Source organism: Chiloscyllium plagiosum, unplaced genomic scaffold (genome assembly GCF_037043375.1).
Source record: "Chiloscyllium plagiosum isolate Xiang-an unplaced genomic scaffold, Cpla_swu_hap1 HiC_scaffold_1, whole genome shotgun sequence".
Taxonomy (NCBI): Eukaryota; Metazoa; Chordata; class Chondrichthyes; order Orectolobiformes; family Hemiscylliidae; genus Chiloscyllium; species Chiloscyllium plagiosum.
Window position 1 is genome coordinate 162,004,685 of NW_028270139.1, and position 24,804 is coordinate 162,029,488.

Here is a 24,804-nt window from a genome sequence, read left to right on the forward strand (position 1 = left end):
AATAGAAATATGGAAAATAGGATGAGGAGTAGCCCATTTGGTCCTTTGTGCCTGTCGCACCATTCAATGTGATCAGACTAATCATCCAACTGAGTACCATTTTCCTCCCCTCTCCCCACATCTATTGACCTTTTTAGCCCAAGGATCTACATTGTTTTGGCCTCAGCCTCTTTCTGTGGCTGAGAATTCCACAGACTAATAACTCTCTGTCTGAAGAAATTTCTCCTCATCTCAGTCCTAAATAGCCTCCTCCATTTCCTTAGATTGTAGACATGTCTGTACAAATGTAGATCGCCCTCTAATCTTTTAATTTCTGGAGAATAAAGGACTAATTTGTCTAGTCTCCTCATAACTTAACCCTGAAATTCCAGATATCATCCTTGTAAACCTATGTTGAACTTCTCTCCAGGGACAAGGCATCCTTCCTAAGGTGTGATGCCAACATCTACTCACACTACTCCAAGTGGGGTCTGACTGCGGTTTTATATAGCTCAGCGCACCATCTGCATTGCTATACTGCAGCCTTTTAGATATGAAAGCCAGCAGTCCATTTGCCTTCTTGACTACTTTCTGTACCTATGCATTTTAAAGAGCTTTAAATTGAACCCTCAAATCTCGTTGGTCATCTGCTGTAGTGGACCCAATATACCGGCCACTGCAGCGGACAGCTGGAACTGACAACCGGAAGCGGCAGAGACAAACCACTATAAATGCCGGAGGAAACAACACAAGCGGTTCACAGGAGGCTCCCAAGCACTGAGGATGTCACCTAGACAGGGGACAAAACGTCTGCAACACAAGTTCCCAGCTTGGCGAACAGAACCACAACTACAATGGTAGTGTCGTCAGCGAACTTGTAGATGGCATTCGTGCAGAATTTGGTGGACACAGTTGTGGATGTACAGGGAGTACAATAGGAGGCTGAGTATGCATTGTTGCAGGGCGCCAGTGTTGAGTGTTGTCTATCTTCACTGATTGCGGTCTGTCGATCAGAAAGTTGAGGATCCAGTTGCAAAGGACAGAGCTGAAACACAGGTCTCAGAATTTTGAGATTAGTCTGGTGGAATTGTGGCGTTGAAAGTGGAGCTGTAGTCAATGAATAGGTGTCCTTATTATCCAGATATTCCAAGGATGAGTGCAGGGGTAGGGAAATGGTGACCATCTGTGGACCTGTTATTTTGGTAGGCAAATTGCAAGGGATCAGAAGGGCTTATGCCTGAAACGTCGATTCTCCTGCTCCTCGGTTGCTGCCTGGCCTGCTGTGTTTTTCCAGCACGACATTTTTCAACTCTGGTACTCCAGCATCTGCAGTCCTCACTTTCTCCTGCAAGGGATCAAGGCAGGCTGGGAGGTTGAAATTGATATGGGCCATGACATCCAGGACCTTTTTTTTTGTGAGGTGAAGCTTTTTCTTTTTATGGGTAAAAGCTACTTCTGAATAGCAGTAAATGTTTCTTTGAACACCCTCCATTGTTCATTGGCTGTTTTATCTATGAGCAGAGCTTCCCAATTTACTGTGGACAGTCTCTGCCTCATTCCATTAAATTCTCCCTTACTTAAATCCAATGTTCTAGAACATAGAACATTACAGTGCAGCACAGGCTATTTGGCCACCAATATTGCGTTGACCTGTGAAACCAATCTGAAGCCCATCTAACCTACACTATTCCATTCTCATTTATATGCCTATCCAATGACCATTTAAATGCCCTTAAAATTGGCAAGTCTACTACTGTTCCATGTAGCGCATTCCATGCCCCTACTGCTCTCTGAGTAAAGAAACTCAGACATCTGTCCTACATCTATCATCCCTCAATTTAAAGCTATGTCCCCTTGTGCTAGCCATCGCCATCTGCGGAAAAAGGCTGTCACTGTCCAAACTATCTAACTCTCTGATTACCTTGTATATCTCAATTAAGTCACCTCTCAACCTTCTTCTCGATAATAAAAACAGCTTCAAGTCCCTCAGCCTTTCCTCATAAGACCTTTCTTCCATACCAGGCAACATCCAAATAAATCTCCTCTGAACCCTTTCCAAAGCTTCCACATTCTTCCTGTAATGCGGTGACCAGAACTGTACGCAATACTCCAAGTGTGACTGCAGCATGATCTCATGGTTCCGAAACTCAATCCCTCTACCACCTTAACACACCTTATGCTTTCTTAACAACCCTATCAACCTGGTTGGCAATTTTCAAGGATCTATATACCTGGACATGGAGATCTCTCTGCTTATCTCCACTATCAAGAATCTTACCATTAGCCCAGTGCTCTGCATTCCTGTTGCTTCTTCCACAGTGAATCACCCCCACACTTTTCCACATCAAACACCATTTCCCACTTCACAGCCCAGTGCTGCAGCTTATCTATGTCCCTCTGTAGGTGAATGTGAGGACAACATCCCCCCCCCCCCCAACTCCACCAAGCAGGTCCTGGGTCTCCTCCATCACCACTCCCTAACCACCTGATGCCTGGAGGAAGAACGCCTCATCTTCCGCCTCGGGATCCTCCAACCCCAGGGCATCAATGTGGATTTCACCAGTTTCCTCATTTCCCCTCCCCCCACCTTATCCCAGATCTAACCTTCCAACTTGGCACCGCGCTCATGACCTATCCTACCTGTTCATCTTCCTTCCTAGCTAATCTGCTCCATCTTCCCCTCTGACCTATCACCTTTTCCCCCACCTCCATCTACCTATCACACTTTCAGCTACCTTCCCCCCCAGCCTCACCCCCCCCTCCCATTTATCTCTCCACCCTCTAAGCGCCCAGCCTCATTCCTGATGAAGGGCTTTTGCCCGAAATGAAAATTCTCCTGGTCCTCAGATGCTGCCTGACCTCCTGTGTCCCTCTGTAACCTACAACATCCTTCATCACTATCCACAATTCTACTGACCTGAGTGTCATCCGCAAATTTAATAACCCATCCTTCTGTGCTCTCATCCAGGTCATTTATAAAAATAACAAACAGCAGTGGACAAACAGCAACAACTTCTCACTGCTATCCTTGATTGGCCCTAATCTTACTCTAGTCATTCTTTTATTCCTGATATATCTATAAAAAGCTTTAGATTTCCTTGATCCTACCCGCCAAAGACTTCTCTTCTAAGCTCTTCTTAGCTCTCTCTTTAGGTCTTTCCTGGCTAACCTGTAACTCTCAAGCGCCCTAACTGAGCCATCACATCTCATCCTAACGTAAGCCACCGCCTTCCTCTTCACAAGAGATTCAACTTCCTCAGTAAACTATGGCTACCGCTCTCGACGATTTCCTCCCTGCCTGACAGGTGCATACTTATCAAGGAGCTGCAGTAGCTGTTCCTTGAATAAACTCCACATTTCTATTCTGCCCATCCATTGCAGTTTCCTTCCCTATCCTATGCATCCTAAATCTTGCCTAATCACATTGTAATTGCCTTTTCCCAGCTATATCTCTTGTCTAACACTTGGCCGGGTCCATTGTCCAGTACCAAATCTAATGTGGCCTCACCCCTTGTTGGTCTGTCTACATACCATGTCAGGAAACCCTCCTGCACACATTGGACAAAAACTGACCCATCTAAAATACTTGAACTTTCGTATTCCCAGTCAATATTTGGAAAGTTAAAGTCTCCCATAACAACTACCATGTCACTTTTGCTCTTATTTAAGATCATCTTTGCTATCCTATCCTCTACATCTCTGGAACTATTCAAAGGCCTATAGAAAACTCCCAGCAGGGTGACCTCTTCTTTCTTGTTTCTAATCTCAGCCAATACTACCTCAGTAGACAAGTTCTCAGATGTCCTTTCTGCAACTGTAGTACTGTCCTTGACTGACAATGACACACACCACCCCCCTCCGACCCTGGTCTATCCATGTCTCTGAAATGGCCACAGCATCGAAATCCCAGGTACCAACCCATGCTGCAAGTTACCCAGCATATTCTGGATGCTCCTGGCGCTGATGGCGACACACTTCAAACCAACCTCTTAGTTCTGACCTCACTACTGTCACCCTCCTTGTATGCTCAAACTACAATTTAGGTTCCCATCTCTCAGTTGAATTAGTTTAAACCCACTGAAGAGCATTTGCAAACATTTCTCCCCCCCCCCCCACCAGGATATTGGGATTCTAGTATCCAGTCTCTGCTTATCTCTGATAAATGCTGCATGCAACTCGATCATGTTATAATCACTACTTGACAAATGCTCACAAACAACTAGATCCAATATTGCTTATTCCTTGTCGCATCCAAGACATATTGCTAGAGGAAACTGTCCCGGACACACCCTGTACATTCACAAACTTTTTGCAGGTGCTTGTCTGTTTCTCCCGGTCAATGTTAAGATTAAAATGCCCCATTAGTGTTGCTCTGCAGTTGCTGCAGAGTCGCCTAATGTCAACATTTATTCAGTCTAGCACTTCCAGGTTGCTACCAGTTGGCCTATGACACCTATTGTGGCTTTTGTTCCTTTATGGTTCAGCAGTCCCACCCATAAGGTCTCCACTCGGTTATTTCCAGTCATTACATCCTCCCTCACTGCAGACATGATTCGATTTATGATCAGTAATGTTACTGCGCCGCCTCTCCCATTTTCTCTGTCCCTCCTGTAACCTAGTATGTTGATCATCCTGTAGCCTTGACTTCCAGAAAAATAACCAACCCCATAAGCCATTATTTCAGAACCCTAATTCTTGAACAATAATGAGAATAAGAATAATATATGCAACATAAATCAGATTACTTTTAATCCCATTCATACATTTTGGCTTTATATCATCTCCGTGGTATTTGATATCAGTACAGTGCAAACTGACTGGGAGAACATAGCTAGATGTTGCATTTCCAATGGTGAGATGGTATTGATTTCATTGTATAACTTGAAAATTGCACATGTAATATTATTTCATCATAAAATACAAGATTAGATTAGATTCCCTACTGTGTGGAAGCAGCTCTTTCAGCCCAACAAGTCCACACCGACCCTCTGAGGAGTAACCAACCCAGACCCATTTCCCTGTCACTAATGCACCGAAGCACTATGGGTAATTTAGCATGGCCAATTCACCTGACCTGCACATCTTTGATCTGTGGGGGGAAACCGGAGCACCCGGAGGAAGCCCATGCGCACACAAGGAGAATGTGTGAACTCCACACAGACAGTCACCTGAGGCTGGAATCAAACCCCAGTCCCTGGCACTGTGAGGCAACAGTACTAACCACTGAGCCACCAAGCCGCCCCTTCTGAGGGTTTGCTACCACTGTGGAGTCGAGTGCTTAATGTGGAGTGATGAGGTCTATGGTGACTGCTGCTATTTCTAATATGATAAGCTCTTGGTCTGAGCCATTTGGCATTTGGGTTGTGATGTTTAAACATTTAAACACAAACAGGATTAGACTCTTGGGTCCATTCCACAATGTCTGCAACAAGCTGCTTTCTTCAGTAAATGAAATGCAGACTGACGAAGGCTTTTGGCAATCACTTTGTCATTTAACTAGCTGTGTGCTTCCTATTCCAGTTCAGCACCTATTAAATCAACCACGACACAGCATATATGCTTTCCATTGTTAATGAAATTCTCTGTTTTCAGCAATTGCCTTTGGCATTTGGGGCCAGAGTTGACCTGATTTGGTTTGGTCCCAGTTTTGGAGTCAGTCAAGTTACAGTTCAATTGACCTTCTCACTTTGTGCATCAGCATGCACTCATTGTCTACAAGGATGGTGGATGTGGAGATAATCAATGATTTCCTAATGAATTTGCGTGGGCACTTGAGAAAAATAAACTTGCTATAAATAAACTATGAAGGTGAATGAGCAGGAGATTACTCAACAGACATGTAGCATAGACTTGATGGACCATGTGGCCTCCTCATGACTGACTCAATGCTCAGCCCAGTATGGTGCTCCAACATGCCGTGTTATCATTCAAGTCGACCATAAGCCATCACTGTTTCCTTCTTTACAGTCAGTGTTGTCAGATTTCCTGTGAACTTCCGCCTTTTTCCTCTGCTAAAAGCTGCAAATCCACTAACGAACCCACATTTTTCCTTCTGTGCACCTTCACTGCATTGAAATCAAGAGTCACTAAACTATGTAGATTGGCCAAATGGAGTCCTTCTGTGACAACATGACTCTGCCACCATTGTGAACTCTCATTCATTTCCAAAATAAATCTCCTCTGCTGCTTCAGAGTAATGCTATTATGTGGAGATAGCATTGTATAGAATAACACAAGCTGTTAGTTGAATTAAGGTATATATCCCCCTTATCGGCTTTGTAGTTTGTCTATGCACACGGTGACATCACTCTCATGACCACCTATGCTTAATCCCTATCCTCAACTTTTATTTCAAATGACTAACCAATTTTTTTATTTGTCTACCTCGTTTTTAATCCATTTCTTTCTCCTTGTTGATTTCAGCATCAGCTGCAGTGTTTGCTGGCACTATATGGTCTGAGGTCATTTATCTTGCTTCTCAGTGCCTGAGAATGTGGTGGAGGCATGTTCAGTTAATGCATTCAAAAGGGAATTAGAAGCTTATCTGCAAAGGAAAAATTTGCAAGGTCATGGTGAGAATGTGGGAGAGTGGCGGGAGGGAAGTGTTCGTTTGGTGATTGGGTTCAGGCACAAGGGTTGAATGGCCTCCTATGAATTGCAATCCAAGAGCTTGCTTGGCTCGTTGATATGACTCAGCTTGTCTCTTGCTGCCTGTTATGCCATATTAGATCAGGAGACATAATCCAACGAAAACAAAATACTAAAAATGTTGAAAATCTAATGAGTACAGAAAATACTGGAACTGCTCTGCAGGTCAGCAAGCCACTGTGGAGAGAGAAACAGAGTTAGCATTTCAGGCCAATATCTAGTTGGCAAAAGTTACAAATTCAACAGGCTTTACACAAGTGCTGAGGTATGGAAAATGGAGAAGAGAGGAGGAACAAAAGAAAGGGGAAGAAGAGATGTGTGATAAACTTAACAAAATAAATGATATTTCATGGTATAAAGATGTAACAGATTTACCACCATTAGCTCCAGCTACTGTTACATCTTTATACCATGAAATATCATTTATTTTGTTAAGTTTATCACACATCTCTTCTTCCCCTTTCTTTTGTTCCTCCTCTCTTCTCCATTTTCCATACCTCAGCACTTGTTACATCTTTATACCATGAAATATCATTTATTTTGTTAAGTTTATGTGCAATATGCACCAACTCAAGCAATGACTGATTTGTCAAATAGTTTTGACAGAACCCTGAAACAGGCACCTGAAGAGAAGGTTCACTGAATGCTGATCTATGGATATAACTTTGGGGACATTGATTCGAGTTCCATGTTAACTTGTATTCTTTATTTTCAGCAACCATTCCCCAAAAAGTTCCCATTCTCTGAGTTTGTGCCCAAAGTCTACTCCCAGATTAAAGAGTTTATCTATGCCTGCCTCAAGTTTTCAGAGGACCTACATCTGAGGTAAGGAAAGAGTCTAAATGGGACATTTGATACTTAAGGAGGCACTGCTACGGCTAATTGCTCTGGAGGAATGTAGGGATAGGAGTGGGCTATTTCATCTCTTGTGCCTGCATGTTTTACCATTCAATGAAATCACAGCTGATGTATGAATGGATACCCATACTTTTCCCCCATATTCCGTAATACTTTTAATTAACAACAACTATCAATGCCAGATTTAAATTTAACGATTGGTCTAGCATCAATTGATACTTCCAAAAGAAAACTTCAGATTACTTCTACTCAATCTGTGGGAAAGAGTTTCCTTACTTATCATTTGAAAATCCTGACTCAAATTTTTCGACTATGCCCAACATATCTAGATTCCATAAATCAAAGGGAGCAGTTTCTCTAACCATTTCTGCTATGAGAAAGCCTTGAGGCATTTTACTGTGTTCAAAGTGCTTAATAAATGGAAATTTGTTTTGCTGAGTGGAATTGATCTAACACTGAGGAGACAATAACATACCACAACTGAAAAGGTGTCTTGGATTTGAATGCAGGTCTGTGACCTGTGGCTCCGTTTCATTTTATCTCATTTGCGGTTCCTAAATTTTCCCACTTGGATCACACATCCATTAGCATCCACTTCCTCCCCCACCAAAGCTTACAAGCTGTAGTGTGTATTAACTACAAGATGTGCTGCAGAAATTCACCAAAGATCTTTAGACAAACACCTTCCAAACTCAGGACCACTTCCATCTGGAAGGACAAGGGCAGCAAATACATGGGAACACCATCAACTGCAAGTTCCCCTCCAAGCCGCTCACCATCCTGACTTGGAAATATATGCCATTTGCTGTCACTGGGTCAAAATCCTGGAATTCCCTTCCTAAGGACATTATGGGTCGACCTCTAACATGTGGACTGTAATGGTTCAAGAAGGCTGCTCACCATTACCTTCATAAAGGCAACTAGGGATGGACAATAAATGCTGGCCCAGCCAGGAACACCAACAAATTAGTTTTAAAAAGCACAAACAAAAACGAAGTCAAGAAATATAAAAGTTGTGTGTTTATTAGGCAAATAAAAGTCTAATCGCTATGCTGCACATTACAGTTTGTAACGATTATTCAAATGAGAAAATGCCTTTTTGCTCAGAATAGATTGTTTTGAGTGGTACAGCTACACCATGATCATGCCTTTAGTTCAAGGAACAAGTTTTATGATTGTTGCCATTATTGTTTTGGATATGTCTGAGATGACAAGTTATTCTTAATATGCCATTTAAAGTTTTATTTAATTGTGAGAACCAATAGCTAAAAAATTGTCTTAATCATACACATGATAAGATAAAATTTGCTGTAAGGATGACTTCACCGATAACATTATAGTTGAAGAACAGGTCAAAAATGGTGACAATTCAAAATTAGCGTCATTTTAATTTCATATTATTTCTAATGATATATATGTCTTATATTGATTATATATCCCTCTACTGGGGATCCTTTCAGGTTTGTTTAGTATCTGGTTTAAGATAGCACGGTTTAGACATGCTAGATTTCATCTTATGGCTCCTATTGGTTTTGATTTTGGGCATTTTTTATAAAAAGGCCTCTTGAGTTAGAAAGACACCAATGACCCATGGATTAGACTCTTGTTTACAATGCAAGACAGCTGATACTGAAGACGGAAAGGCTCATAGAATCATTCAGCCATTGGCAAGTTTATTTTAATTAAAAAAGCTAAGCATACTTGTAAAGTTACAGAAAACAGTAAATAACATTATAAGCCAGTTAAGTAACTGGCCAGAGGATTGAAAGTAATAATTGTTGGTTTCCTGGTTACACTCTTGCATGTTTTAGTTTTAACTTTAATTTCGTGTCGCTTAGCTCTCAGTACGTGGCTGCGGTTACAGCAGCTTGGGATGGGCAGTAAAGCCATTTTTGCCAGCTTCACCCACATCCTGAGAGCACATTTATAAAAATAAACATGCCTCCTGCACTCTGTATTTCAGCTTATTGATGTTGCATTTGAGGCTCGTTTGAGTGGGCAACACATTTTCCATTGTTTGTTTGTAGAATCCTTCAGCACAGTTAGAGACCTTCCAACCCATTATGCCTGTGCCAGCTCTTTGGAAAAAAAACTGTCCAATTATTTCCATTTTTCTGCTCTTTCCCCATAGCCTTGCAAATGTTTTCCTCCGTGGCCCCACCCCTCTTTAGATTAGTAAGCACATCTGCCCACAAAGAGTGGTAGATAGTTGGAACGCTATTCCACAAATAGGAATGGTTGCTAGATAAGTTGTTAATTTTATATTTAAGGTAGACACTTCTTTGTTCACAAATGTAGGTACATGAAGTTAGGCTAGAGATCAGCCATGATGTCACTGAATGGTGAAACAGCCTTGAGGGTCTGATTGCCGTACTCCTGTTCTGGTGTTCCTGTCAAAACGTTCCAAAGTACTTTAAATATATTTGTAGTGTAATTACTGTTTCAATGTTGGGAACAGGGCAGCCAATTTTCACACAGCAAGCTCTGCAGACACCGTGTTAATGAAGGCTACATAACCTTTTAATGATAGAACCATAGAAATGATAGAGCACAGAAGAGGGCCATTTGGCCTATCTTATCCATGCCAACCCAAATACAACCAGATCCCCTGTCGTTGGAGGGGTTGGTATTGGCTGGGAACCTGGGGCTAATTTTCCTGATCATCTTCAAAACATTGATACAAGATATTAAAGTAAAAGAAGTAGTAGGAAAAGTGTAAGTAAAATGAAGTAATGATGATTCGTTGTTGCCAGTCTTGAGGTTTAAAAGCCCATCAGTGATAGGAGGAAGACTCTGAAGCTCCACAGTTGTGAGGTTCTGGGAAGAATGAATTGGAGCTGGAGACAATGAATGTTAACCTTCAATACAAAGGGTTTGTGTGTGTCATTTGAGAAAATTCCTCAAATCTGTTGTCTAAGGTGCTTTTAAAATACTTGTCAGCTTGTGACAAAAAACAACAAAGCCTGAATGTCAGAAGGAAATTTAAATAAAATGCTTTGAGTGCACTTTGCTGCCCTCTTCTCTGCTGGAGTTGTTGTCCAGCTAAAAAGGGCCCCCTGCAAAACAATGCTCCACTATCCCTGACCAATAATGTCGCCTGCCACTTCTTCCCTTCAGTAACGTGACAGGTTTCAATTGGTTTTTATTAGAAGGTCGGCACAGAGAGCCAGCAGGATATTTAGCTGTCATTCTTGCTGAACCCTGGAGTGATGGGGTCAACCCGTCAATCATGTTAGGTATGCCGGGTCATCGGCTTGAGTCCCACGGAAGCAAGGTATTGAGTTTGGTGGTGTCTTTTTGCACACTTCTGTTTTTCCTACAACACTTGTTTAATTTTTTCACCCTTGCATTGTCTCCTATTGATCCCAGAAATACCTGAAATAATGGCGTTTGTATCATTCATCCTTTCCATTTCAAGTGAGAGGTGAGATCCAGTCTGCCTTCTTCCATGGATGTAAAAATATCCTGTGATCACTATCTTGAAAAAGATTTGGGAATTAATACAGTGTCTTGGCCAATATTCATCCCTCAGTCCATGCCATCAAAAAAATCAGATTTTCTCATTCATACTACATGGATTTTTGTGGGAGCAATTTGTATTCAAAGTAACTGTTGTGTTAATTAATGTACCATCGTTTCTATATTTCACAAGTGCTTTCATTCACTTGAAATCTGTTTTAAATGTCACAAGAACACAAAATTGCTATATAGCATAAGTCTTTGTTTTGAGGATACAATACCTGCTGGGGAGGTACATACATGGAGCAGGAAGGTAGAATAGAATAGCAATTCATTGTCACTTGTATTTATGAAAATACAATGAGATGTGTGTAAGTCTTCACAATCCGGCGCCATTTTAATTACAGAAATTATAAAAAGAAATAATTGAGTCAAAGTTCAGACAAAGATCATCTTTTGTTTCCTCCACCGCTCCTGGGTTTCTGGAGTGGCTACGAGACACGACCTCTGAGGCCGCCAAAGCACGGATTTCCAGACTGGGCCCACCATGCTGCCATCACTGAGGGCAAAATTGAAGCCATAGCAACGAGGGACAGACTGGACCCACCAAGTCACCATCACTGAAGTCCATCACTCAAGCCATCGCCACCTCAGGCGGCCACCTCAGTTGCCGCCTGAAGCTGCCACATTCCCTCCATTGTGACAAGAGACAAACTGGAACCACCATGTGATCACCATTAAAGCTACTGCTGAAACCACTGCCAGGAGAAAAGGACCAGACCCACTGATGATGAAACCTTCGATAAAGCCGCGGTCATTATGGCCACGAGGAATGGACGTCTGGATCTGCCGCACTGTCATTTCCGCAGCAGCAGGCCTTCTCAACCATCTTCCTTCACTGCAGCCACAAGAAAGATGAAAAGCTGAACGCTGATACAAAAGAGAAATAAAGAAACAAAATAAAAACCAGCAAGAAGAAAGTGGACGGCCAGGTGCACGACAGTGTTGGGGAACAGAGCCTGAACATTCCTACCCTTGGCCACCATCTTGAAAAAGGTGAACTACCACTAATTTATTAGGTAGGGAGGGTGGGGCAGTTGGATGTCATACATGATGGTTCATCCAGGAATGTTTATTGCAACATAAAAAAGACTCATTGGACTTCAAATAGTGATATTAGGTTTTCAATGAACTTGCCTACATTAGAACTTTAATTACACTTCAAAAGGACAAGAATATTTCTGAAAGACTTTGGGATATTCCAAGAGCCAAACCATCTTCAGCTGCTTTGTCAATTACCTCTCCTCCCTCATAAGCCCAGAATTGGGGATGTTTGCTGATGATTGCATAATGTTCCTTGCCATTCACAACTCTTTAATGAAGGAGCTTATGTACAAATGCAGCAATTGCATTTGGGTGGCATTCAGGCTTGAGCTTATAAATGGCAAGTGACATTCACAGCACACATGTGCCAGGCAATGACCATCTTGAACAAGAGATAATCTAACCATCACTCCTTGAGATTCAATAGCATTACCATCGCTGAACCCACACTACCATCATCCTGGGGATTATTGTTGACCAGAAACTGAACTGGACTGGCTGTATAAACACTGTGATTAGAAGAGCATTTCGGAGGTTGGGAATTCTGCAACACTTTAATCACCTGCTGATGCATCAAAGCCTGCCCACAATCTATAAGGCACAAGTCAGGAATGATAGAAACTCTCTAACTGCCTGGATGAGTGCATAACAATATTCAAGAAACTGAACACCATTCCGGATAGATAAATAAATAAAGCCTGTTTGGTTGACATCCCATTGAATACCTTCAGCATTCACTCTTGTCCACCAGTGAAGCAGAGTGGCAGCAATATGCACCATTACAAAATGACTGCAACAGCCCATTAAGGCTGAGAACAATGCAGCACAGGAACAAACCCTTTGACCCTCCAAGCCTGCGCTGACACATTTTGCTTTTCCATACTAAAGCTGTCTTCACTTAAAGGATCCATATCCCTCCATCCTCTTCCTATTCATGTATTCGTCCTTCTTAGACAATGATCTCTACCATCCAGAAAGTAAAGGGTGGCAGACACATGAAAAGATCTGCAAGTTCCTCTCACCATCCTGAACTTAGAACTGTGTGGCCCTTGCTTCACTATTGCTGGGTCAAAATCCTGGAACTCTCTCCCTAACAGAGCTCAGTGTGAACCTACACCACATGGACTGTAAAGATCCAACAAGAAAGCTGACTACCATCTTCCCAGGGCTACTCGGGACGGCACCCAGCCATGAAAGAATAAGAAATAAAGCAATCATGTGGCTGTAGCAGCAATGTGTTAATGACGAGATGGTCTATTTCCTGTGATGTTGTTTCAGGGATAACTATTGACCAGGATATCATAAAGGAGCTGACTTTAAAACGATGCAGATCTTTTTCTATCTGCCGAAAACTATCGAGATTAATGTCTTAGATTTGGGTGTACAAGGCATATATTTAAAGAGCAGTTTGAAAGAGCAAGTTAAAAAGGTAGAAGAGTTCCTGGGTTTATCAGTAGAGATATAGAAAATGATAGAAAACATGTTACGATGATTTTTTTTTAAAAAAAGCACTAGTTCAGTCGCACCTGGTGTTTGAGTCCAATTCTGAGCACTGCATTTAAGAAGGATATGAATGCTTCAGAAAGATTTATGAAAATAGTTCCAAGGATGAGGAACTTCAGCTACATGGAAAAGCTATACCTGTTGTTTATAGCATAAAGAATGTTGAGGGAGATTTGGTGGAGATATTTAAAGTAATAGAAACCTAGACAAAGCAGAGAGAAATTGTATCTTTCTTTATTTGTTCATGGGATGTGAATATTGATAGCTTGGCCATTATCTATTGTCCATAATGAATTGCTGTTTCAAAGGTGGATGTAAGTTGCCTCCTTGAACCACTGCAGTCAATGTGGTTTAGATACACACACTGTGCGAAGAAGGGAGTTCCAGGATTTTGAGCTAACGATACTGAAGAAATGGTGATTATAGTTCCAAGTCAGAATGGTTGGAGCTGAACTTGTAGGTGGTGCAGTCCTTGACTTTCTAGGTGATTGAGGTCATAGATTTGGAAGGTATTGGAAAAGGAGGGTTGGTGAATTGCTACAGTGCACCTTACAGATAGTACACTGCTGTCACACTGCTAGTGGTGGAGAAATTGAAAGTTTAAAATGGTGGGTGGGAGGCCAGTCCATCAGGTAAAAACAAGGACTGCAGATGCTGGAAACCAGAGTCTAGATTAGAGTGGTCCTGGAAAAGCACAGCAGGTCAGGCAGTATCCGAGGAGCAGGAAAATTGACATTTCGGGCAAAAGCCCTTCATCGGGAATAGAGCAAGTCCAATAGGACAGTCCATCATGCTATTGTATTTTGGGTCATATTGACATTCTTGTGTATTGGGCTGCTCATCCAGTCAGGTGGGGAGTTTTAATCTGACTTGTGTCTTTTAGGTGGTGGATAAGGAAGGTGAGTTACTTGTCACAGAAATCGTAGCCCCTAACCTGCTGTTATAGCCACAGCTTTTATGTGGCTAGTCCAGTTAAGCTTCTGGTTAGTGGTAACTCCTGTGATATTAATTGATGGAAAGATCGAGAATCAGAAGATACCAATATAAAGGTGAACACCAAACAAAAATTAGTGACATGAGGAAATTTTTTTTAAATGCACCAAACAATTAATGTCTGTAATGTACTGCCTGGGTCTATGGTGGCAGTAGATTCAATGGCGGCTTTCAGAAGGGAATTAGGTAAGCAGGAGAGAAAAAAGTACAAGGCAGTGGGAAAAGATTAGGATAAGCTAATTTGCTCTTGCAGAGTGTTGATACAGACATGATGGGTTGAACAGCCTCATTTGGTGCTGATTTTTGACTTATTTGTACAGTAAAAATGGTGACACAGTCTGTCATGCCTTTGGGGCTGTGTTGAAAAAGGTAATCAATTCATCCCACACTCCTCTGCTCTTTTCCCCTAACCTTCATAGTTTTATTCTTTGAGTTTTCCTCCCTTTTTGAAAGTCTCTACTGAATCTGCTTGTACCATCTTTTCAGATAGTGAATTCCAGTACACCAAGTACAGACTGCCCTCACCATAAAACTGTTAACTCCTGAAGGATATACCAGCAGAGTGCCATTGTTATATTTATCTAAGTATTTGTAGCAGATAAAAAAACTCCACAAAACGATTAAGTTAATGTTTTGTAAACATGCTCCTGTTCATCCTGCCTGCCTGTTGCACATTTTGTCCTGGTATAGTAGATCCTGTTCCAGCCAACTGCTGATAAACAAGACAGGCTACTTTGCCAAGGAATGGTTTCAGTTAGACTGGGATTTCAATAAAATGCGAACAAAAATAGCTAATTGCAAACCTCTCCATCCACAGCATATTTAATGATTCATATTAGGCCTTCAACATCAGGGGCGGCACGGTGGCTCAGTGGTTAGCACTGCTGCCTCACAGCGCCAGAGACCTGGGTTCAATTCCCGCCTTAGGCAACTGAATGTGTGGAGTTTGCACATTCTCCCTGTGTCTGCATGTGTTTCCTCCGGGTGCTCCGGTTTCCTCCCACAGTCCAAAAAAAAATGTGCGGGTTACGTGAATTGGCCATGCTAAATTGCCCGTAGTATTAGGTGAAGGGGTAAATGTAGGGGAATGGGTCTGGGTGGGTTCCTCTTCAGAGGGTCGTTGTGGACTTGTTGGGCTGTAAGTAATCTAATCTAATCAACAGAAAGCACAAGCTGCCAAAAAGTGGTTAGACTGTAAAATGTTCTCTTATTTCCAGAGGTGAACTTTTCATTGAGATTGGTTGCTAATGCTTTGAGTTGCTGGAACTTTAGGGGGTGTTTTTTGAAACCCATTAAAATTCTGTATGTTGGAAAGTATTGGCAAGATGTTGATCAATCATAAGAGTGATTGGGAAGAGAATTGGTCCATTGAAATTGGGAAAAAAAATGGGAGAGATTGAGAAGAGGTTTGGTCCACTGGAATTGGACAAAATGGGAGTGATTGTGAAGTGATTTAATCTGATGAAATTGTATATAATGGCAATTGGTAGGGGTGAGATTTAGCTCATGATAGACAATGAGAGTGATTATAAGATGATCAGAGGAATAGATAGAGTAGACAGTCAGAAACTTTTTCCCCGGGTACAACAGAGTGTTACAAGAGGACATAAATTTAAGCTGAAGGGTGGAAGGTATAGGGGAGATGTCAGGGGTGGGTTCTTTACCCAGAGAGTGGTGGGGGCATGGAATGCGCTGCCTGTGGGAGTGGTAGAGTCAGAATCTTTGGTGACCTTTAAGCGGCAATTGGATAGGTACATGGATGGGTGCTTAAGCTAGGACAAATGTTCGGCACAACATCGTGGGCCGAAGGGCCTGTTCTGTGCTGTATTGTTCTATGTTCTATGTTCTTAGATTAGATTAGATTACAGTGTGGAAACAGGCCCTTCGGCCCAACAAGTCCACACCGACCCGCCGAAGCGAAACCCACCCATACTCCTACATTTACCCCTTACCTAACACTATGGGCAATTTAGTATGGCCAATTCACCTGACCCTGCACATCTTTGGACTGTGGGAGGAAACCGGAGCACCCAGAGGAAACCCACGCAGACACGGGGAGAACGTGCAAACTCCACACAGTCAGTCGCCTGAGGCGGGAATTGAACCCGGGTCTCTGGCGCTGTGAGGCAGCAGTGCTAACCACTGTGCCACCGTGCCGCCCACAATAGGGTTCTATTTGATCCCTTGGAGTTTTACTCAGTAGAAATGCTTGGGAAGAGTTTAGATCCATTTATAAATAGTGCAAAGAGGGAGTGCTTGAAAAGCTTCAGATGTGTTGTGATTCAATGAAAAATGAAAGGAGGGTCATTCTATTGAAGTTCTTCATATGTATGAATTTGAATGAGATGTCCGTTTCCTATCCTGACCTGGTTGTGTACATAGCTGCACACTTGCAGATTTTCTGTAAAATGTTGTGATAAAATAAAAAACTTTTTTGCTTACTTACACTGTCATTTTGCAGGGAGTCTACAAATTCTGATTGTGTTAGGGTTTAAATTATGTTTAGAGCATAGTACATACCAAGATCAAATTTTAGGTACCAGTTTGTTTGTATGTGAGTAATGAATGCCAAAAAATGAGTTGCAGCTTTGAATCTAATCAAAAGGTTCAGATAGCTTTATATACAATAATAGAATGAGTTACAGGCAACGATGACAGGCTGGGATCTAATCGAAAGAATTAGATGGATTAAATATAGAATAACAGATAGCCATTCCAGCCATGCAACAGATAGATGCAGGCTGGAATCTAATCAAGGGGTTTGATTGGTTTATAATAACTGGAGTCTAAGTCACTGAGACAGCATTGTGCAGGAGTGAGTTGGTAGTTGGAATAACATAATCAAAGAATTGAAAGAAAGAACTTAAATTTATGTAGTGTCTTATCACTTGTGTGCCGTAATGCAATTGAATGTAGCAGCCATTTGTGTGCATCCATAACCAGCAGTCAGATGAATAACCAGTTTATCTAACCAGTTAATTTTAAAATGCAGATGTTGCTCTGAAACTGGATCGTTGTCTTCGAGGTAGGTTTGCACAAGGGAGGTGAAATAGACATTCTATGAAGTAAAAAGCATCTGTCCTCACTGCCTTGTGGCAGGATTCTTCCCCAAAGCACTGACTAACCCTTGTGTCACTCATTTCCTTTATCTCCTCACACAACCATCACAAAGAATATTGTAGTCTCGAGTGTAATGCAGTGTTGTTGACAGATGCCTCCTGCAGGATGGACAGGTTGCGATTTCAAACACTGATTGTTTCCAGCACTTTACCTATGCATTTGAAGCCAAGTGCTGGGGGGAGCATTGGCATTGAGAATGTGTATCCTAGAGCAAACCCTTTTATTAAATGCATTGTCTGCACGATTCCTCAATCAGCAGGGAGGCACATTGTGTTTTCTGCTGTTTGCCTGTATCTTGCAACTAAATTAGAGATTTGCCAGTATTGTGAGGTTGCAGTCATATTATGTTGCTGTCGATATGTTAGACAGCAATAACTTAATCATAGCACCAGTTTAGAAGGAAAGAACTATCTATCATTGTGCCTTTTACCACACCAAGTGGCCCAAAACCAAATAAGTACTAGCTTTGAATTATATTTACTCCCGTAATGTTGGAAATGCAAAAGCAAAATTGTTTTGACGTCTGATTTGAACTGCTTTAGCCAAACCATAGATCGAAAGCATCCCTTCACCTTCCTCAGTTTTAATTGCAAGCTTTCTGAATCCAACCTTTCACTTTGTCTTCTGTCCTTCATTCCTCAGCCTGGTTGATGTCCTGCTGAGTGGGTGTTAAGCCTTTGCAGCAGTTCTTTCAGCAGTTCGTTATGGTGGCAAAGAATACACTCTGAACGGAAGGGCCTGGGGATAGTGACTCAGACCAATAGAAATGGAGAAGGCCAATTCTACCCTTCCTTATCTTTCTCCATTGCCTCCAACTCTCCTCATCATACAAATTATGTACTTAAATAAAAGTGGTCCTTGAAGATGCCCATGTACTGTACTTCCAAGCATGCAGTTGTCTCATACAGCACAACTATGCATTTTTTAGTCCCTCTCTTGAGAAGACATCCCCTTGATTGGACCTGGATTATTATGAATCTTATTTCATGAGATTATAAACTGATTAGGGTAAACAATGTTGAGCATTATTCTATGTGAAGCCCCGATACCGATAGGGAATAAAAAAGAATGAAGTTACACTGGATGAGGGGTAGGGGGGTTGCAGAACAGTTAGGGAAAGATACATTGTGCTGTGTATCTGACAGCATGAGTCCTGAAGACTGTATTGTCATGCTCTGTGCTATGGATTGTGACATCTCCAGTCTAGAGAGGAATCTGGAATGGAGGGCAAGAATAAAAGGTGTGCCTAAGAAAGAGCTGCTGACAAGGGAGTATGAGCAGTGAGAGGCAAAATCAAAATGCAGAGCTACAAATAATCTCTGGATTCCAAACTGAGCCACAAGCAAATTGACAAGGGACAGAAAAGGTCATAGTTGAATGCAGGGTTCAAAGGAGAAATGGGTTTTGATTCATTGGGTGTTGGCATCAGTACTGATGAAAGAGGAAAAGGTGCTGTTGGAACGGTCTTCATCAAAACTGAGCTTGGGTGTGTATTGATGAATCCTATAACTACGGTTGTGGAGAGGTCTTTAGGTTAAACCATGAAGATGGAGGGAAAATCACATGTGGTGAGAAAAGTTAAAGAGAAAGCAGGATATTCATATGAATAATTATAACCAAAGTCTGACAGGAAGGGAGAGCACACACAGAGGTAAGAATGCACTAAGTTAAATCAGAGTTGGTAAAATCGATAAGATACAATTAAAGACTTTTTATCTGAATATAGACACCATTGTAACAAGATAGATGAATCGCTAACTGAAAAACTAAAAAAGGTATATGATATGGCAGCCATTGCAGAGACATGGTTACAAAGTGATTACAGCCTGGCCATGAATGTTCTCGTTTCAGAAGAACAGAAGAAAAGAAAAAGAGATATGATAAGCCCTGTTAACCGCAATTGTGATCAGCACAGTAGTGACAAATTATCTTGATTTGGGAAATCAAAAAAATTCAGAATTTGTTTGAGTGAATATAAGCAATAGTTAAGATAAGCACTTGCTTACAAGAGTGGTCTATAGGCCCCTTAACATTAATTACACTGGAGCAATATTATGCCATTTACCTTGTTTGGAAAGTGCATTGTTTGATCTCCGCAGTTAGGATTGTGATTTTTGAAGTTGTTAATGCAACAACAAGTATCTACCTGACTAATGAGTGCATGACAGCACAGTGTCTCTAACCCACTTATTTAACCTGATAGTATTGTGGAGGGGCATTCGACTGTATCTAACATGAACCAGGAGGAGAGCTACTGACTTTGGATACCTAAGGTCAAGCAGGCTTTTTGATGAGCACCTTTTTTGGGGATAGTGAAGAAGATGTTTGGTATGCTTTCCTTTATTGGTCAGAGCATTGAGTATAAGAGTTGAGAGGTAATGTTGCAGCTGTACAGGACATTGGTTAGGCCACTTTTGGAATATTTTATGCAATTCTGGTCTCCCTCCTATTGGAAGGATATTGTTAAACTTGAGAGTTCAGAAAAGATTTACAGGGGTGTTGCCAGGGCTGGAGGGTTTGAGCCATCGGGAGAGGCTGAATAGGCTGGTGCTGTTTCCCTGGAGTTTGGTGGCTGAGGGGTGACCTTATAGGGGTTTATAAAATCATGAGACAAGGTTTATTTTTCCCTGGGGTCGGGGAGTCCAGAACTAGAGGGCATAGGTTTAAGGTGAGAGGGGAAAAATTTAAAAGGATGCGGAGGGGCAACTTTTTCATGCAGAGGTTGGTGCATGCATGGAATAACCTGCCAGAGGAAGTGGTAGAGGCTGGTACACTTAAAAGGCATCTGGATGGGTACATGAATAGGAAGGGTTTAGAGGGATACGAGCCAAGTGCTGGCAAATGGGACTAGATTAATTTAGGATATCTGGTCAGTATGGATGAGTTGGACTGAAGGGCCTGTTTCCATGCTGTGCATCTCTATAATTCTATGACTCTATAGCTCTATATCTTCACCTTGATGAGTTCAAATGGATCTCTGAATGCTAAGACTGAATCTCTTTCAGAACCCATTCCCACAAATAAATTTCATTGGACATCTAGAGTTCTGGAACTCATTCCGTTCAATGTAAAGGCTCATAGACATTGGCTGCTCAGTTTAGAAAAATTGTCTCTCCAAATGAGAAGCACATGCTTGAAACAAAAAGCCTGATTGGAATTAATCAGTTACTTCTGCTGCCGTTCAGCTCCCAATATCCAGCAAGTCTATGACTCTCACCCTGTCAACCCTATACCCATACATGTCCCTACTTTCCCCCCACAAACGGTACTATCCTGAGTTGTTTCACTAGATTTGGAGTGTAAATATAAATTTTTGAAAGATAGATTCAAATCAACCTATAGCACCTTTTTTGAATCAATTTACTAGAGTTAAATATGCTCGCAATATTTGAAGAGTTGATGATGATTTTTAATTTACATTGGGATAGTTAAAAACCATTTGGCCCAACAAGCCCATCTTACTGATGAACTCTACGAAACCACCCTCTCAACATAGTGTTTTCAGTTGTTTTCCCCTTACTCTGTACTCTTACGCTTCTCACTCTTACTTTATCATTCCTAACTATCCAAATGCAACCCTTAATCTTTCTATCTTCCTCTTGTATTTTCTCATTACCCCTCCTTTCATCCATCTTCACATCCTTCCATTGTTCAACCCTTGTTGTCCCCTCCCCCCCCCAGGAATCCAATTCCAACATTAGTGTACTAAATAAAAACTGAAAGACCTGCGGATGCTATAAATCAAAAACAAAAATAGAAATTGCTGGAAAAGCTCAGCAGGCCTGGCAGCATCTGTGGAGAGAAATCAAAGTTAACGTTTTGGGTTGAGTGACTATTCCCCAGAACGGTTCTGGGGAGCGATCACTTGACCCAAAACGTTAACTCTGATTTCTCTCCACAGATGCTGCCAGACCTGCTAAGCTTTTCCAGTATTTTCTATTTTTGTTTCCAATGTTAGTGTGCTGAGTTCAGGCTAATATTTGCCAGGGCTAATGTTTTGGGCTTCTTCATTTTGATAGTGAATCATTCTGCAGATATGTTCTTCAGCCATTTAAAAAATGATTATCGCTGATATCCCAATTGTGTAAATCCAAAGTTTATAATAAGTTTTCCTGCTGGTATATTATTGCAGGAAAAGATATTGCCTTCTCTCAACCTGTTTTAAATAACATTCTGAACTGATTCAGTAATTGTGTAAAGGGTGCCCTCTGAGACCTGATTATATACTAATCAGTTCATGTATGGAGACCCTTTGATTTTTACATCAAAGAATCGTTCTACAATTAGATGGAACTCGGTGGAGTGTTTGGGATTCCCTAGGCATTGAGTAAACTCCTCATAGAGCAAAATAATGCACTTAAAATAAGTAAGCTACTAGATAATGACCCTAATTAAAGCATGGGAGAATTAAATAAGAAAGGATGGTTTGTAAAACCATCTTTTTGAGAGTCCTCCAATGTTGACCTTTGGATTGGTGGAGTGAAAAATTCATGGTTCACACTTCCTGGCAAAAAGCACTTTGAAATTCTGTCCCACTCCATAAAGTGATGAAGAGTAGTAATTTACTGCAGTCTGTTCTGTCCATTGTTTGGATGGAGACACTAGTCTTTAATTCTTTTCATTTTATGCAGAAGGGGGAAGGTTCTTTGAGTATCATACACCCAGACAGAGTTTGGTCTGTTCAAGATTTTAAAAGATTTAATGGATTTCCACGCAATTAAGAATCTGTCAGATGATCACTAGATGAAGGCAAGTCTTATTTTGATGCCTTGATCAGGTGGAATGTCTCAATGCTCATTCATAGCACTGAGGTTTCAAAGATGAGGAAGAGGCAGGACACTGGGATAGAGAAGCATATCAGCTATGATTTAAATGGCAGAGCAGACTCAATGGGCTGAATGGCCTAATTTCATAACTGTGTCTTATGGTCTAACAATTCTCTGTTTGTTTCAGTTGTGAGAAGTGACACAACACCAGGTTATAGTCCAACAGGTTTATTTGAAATCACAATAATCCAACAGCTTTTGGAGCACTGTTCCTTTGTCAGGTGAACGTGGTGCTCCTGACTATAGCCTGGTGTTATGCAACTTCTGACTTTATCCACCCTAGTGTAACACTGGCACCTCCACATCATTTCAAATTGTTAGAATATTTGTTTTTGACCAGCATCATCTCGAGGACTGAAGCACCTTTCTCTGTGCTCTAGACCTCAATGATTCAATTATATTTGTGCACCATGCCTATATTTGGTAAATCAGAAGTGCCAGAATGAAGAAACGTTAGTGCAAAGCCATGACAGTAGTAATTTTACAAGCTACAGTCCCAGTATACAGGTCACTCAGGAAGATGCAAACTGGAGATTTCCATCCCATTTGATAGCAATCATATTAAGAGGATTGTATATGGGGATGGAGAGAGGCTAGAAGCTAGGCTTCAGATTGAACTCTGATGGTAGATGAGGTGCATCATTGGAAGCATTAATTTTTAAAGTACCCCTTGCTGACATTTTGTTTGGGAAAATAGGAGATGTTGAAAATGTATCCCAGGTTCATTAGCTTTAGTTGCAGGATACCAGCCCTACATTTCCACAGACTAGTCCTACATTCCCCAAAGTTGAGAAGAATGAGGGGCAATTTATTTAAAAGTTCCAAAATTCTCAAAGGGCTTGAACAGGGTGGGTTCAAAGAAAGTACTGTCATTGGCTGAGTGTCCAGAACATGTGGACCTAATGTCAAGTTTGCTGCTTCCTTGGATTTAATACTATTCCCAATTTCCCTTGTTATACATAGTTAGACCAATTTTCCCATTTTATTCTTATGACAGATGGGAATGAACAACCATTGCAGTTCCTCCATGTGCTCTTACAATGTTTGCATAGTCTGTCCATTGTCATCCCTTTGAGTAACATTCCCCAATTTCCACACACAGATCGTGCCTCAAACCATTGTAAGTTCCTTTAATTGGGTTCAAGGCCCTAGACTCAGAATCAACTATGTCATTCTCTATCTTCATGCAGAATTCTATCATATTATGGTCACTCTCCCCTCAGGGGCATCACACAGCTAGATTGCCAATTATTACTTTCTCATTATACAATACCCAGTCTACTGTGTCCCATTCTGTATTTGATTCAAATGTATTGATCTAAAAAAAACATTTCTTACACAGTCCAGTAATACTTCCTCTACAGTATTGTTGTGAATTTGCCTAAATCTATGTGCAGATCAAAGTCAGCCATATTTACAGATGTACATTTGTTGCTTGCATCTCTAATTTCCTATTTCATGCCTTCCCCAACGTTACCACTGTATTATCACTTTCTGCCCCTTGGTGTTTCTAAGCTCTATGTTACAGATTCTGCTTCACCAGAACTAATATTGTGCCTCACTATTGTGCTAACACTCTTTAACCAACAATATTAACCATCTCCTTTTCCTTTTTGTGTATCCTTCCTAAAAACTGTATATTCTAGGAGATTTGTTTCTTTCCCCTGGTCAACTTGCAGTCACCTACCTCTCTTTAATCCCAACTACATTCGACCTATTTGTGTGACTAATTCATCCACTTTATTGTGAATGCTTTGCCCATTAAGACACAAAGCCTCAAGTCTTGTATTCTTAATATTTTTAGCTCTGTCACATTATTTTACGATATGGACTGAATTCTCTGCCTATCATTTTTCTTATTTCCCATTCTTTCATTTACTTTTGCCCTTGTTTCCCTCTCTTCTGTCTCCTTGTATAGGTTGTCAGGTTCCTGCTATTTTACTTTAAACCCTCCCCAACCTCAATAGTAAATACTCTCCCTCATACATCAGTTCCAGTTCTGCCCAGGGGCACCCCCTGTCCTGCTGTATTGGTCCTCCCTCCCCTAAAAACAGCCCAGTGCCCCTGGAATCTGAAAACCCCTCCCTCACACCATCTCTCAGTCATGTAGTCACCTGATATGTCCTGCTATTCCTACCTTGATTAGCACATGAGGTTGTTTCCTAGCTTCCTATATTCTGCTTTTAGGACTTGTGAGAGAATTTAAAACTAAGACTCAGAGTTAAAAAATAAGGGCTCACCGATTTGAGACCAAAATGAGGGCAAAAATGTTCTCAGAGTTGTGAGTGTTCGAAATGCACATTTTTGAAATGCA

At 41.3% G+C, this 24,804-nt stretch overlaps 1 protein-coding gene across 2 annotated transcripts in view; it reads left to right on the forward strand.

Annotated features, from left to right (window-relative positions):
* LOC122549998 (exocyst complex component 6B) overlaps positions 1–24,804 on the forward strand; it is a 697,687-nt gene that overhangs the window by 477,802 nt on the left and 195,081 nt on the right. For both annotated transcript variants that reach the window (XM_043690482.2, XM_087991883.1), the window contains exon 15: positions 7,343–7,452. In XM_043690482.2, coding sequence (XP_043546417.2) covers positions 7,343–7,452 — 110 coding nt within the window. The remainder of the gene's footprint in view (positions 1–7,342; positions 7,453–24,804) is intronic.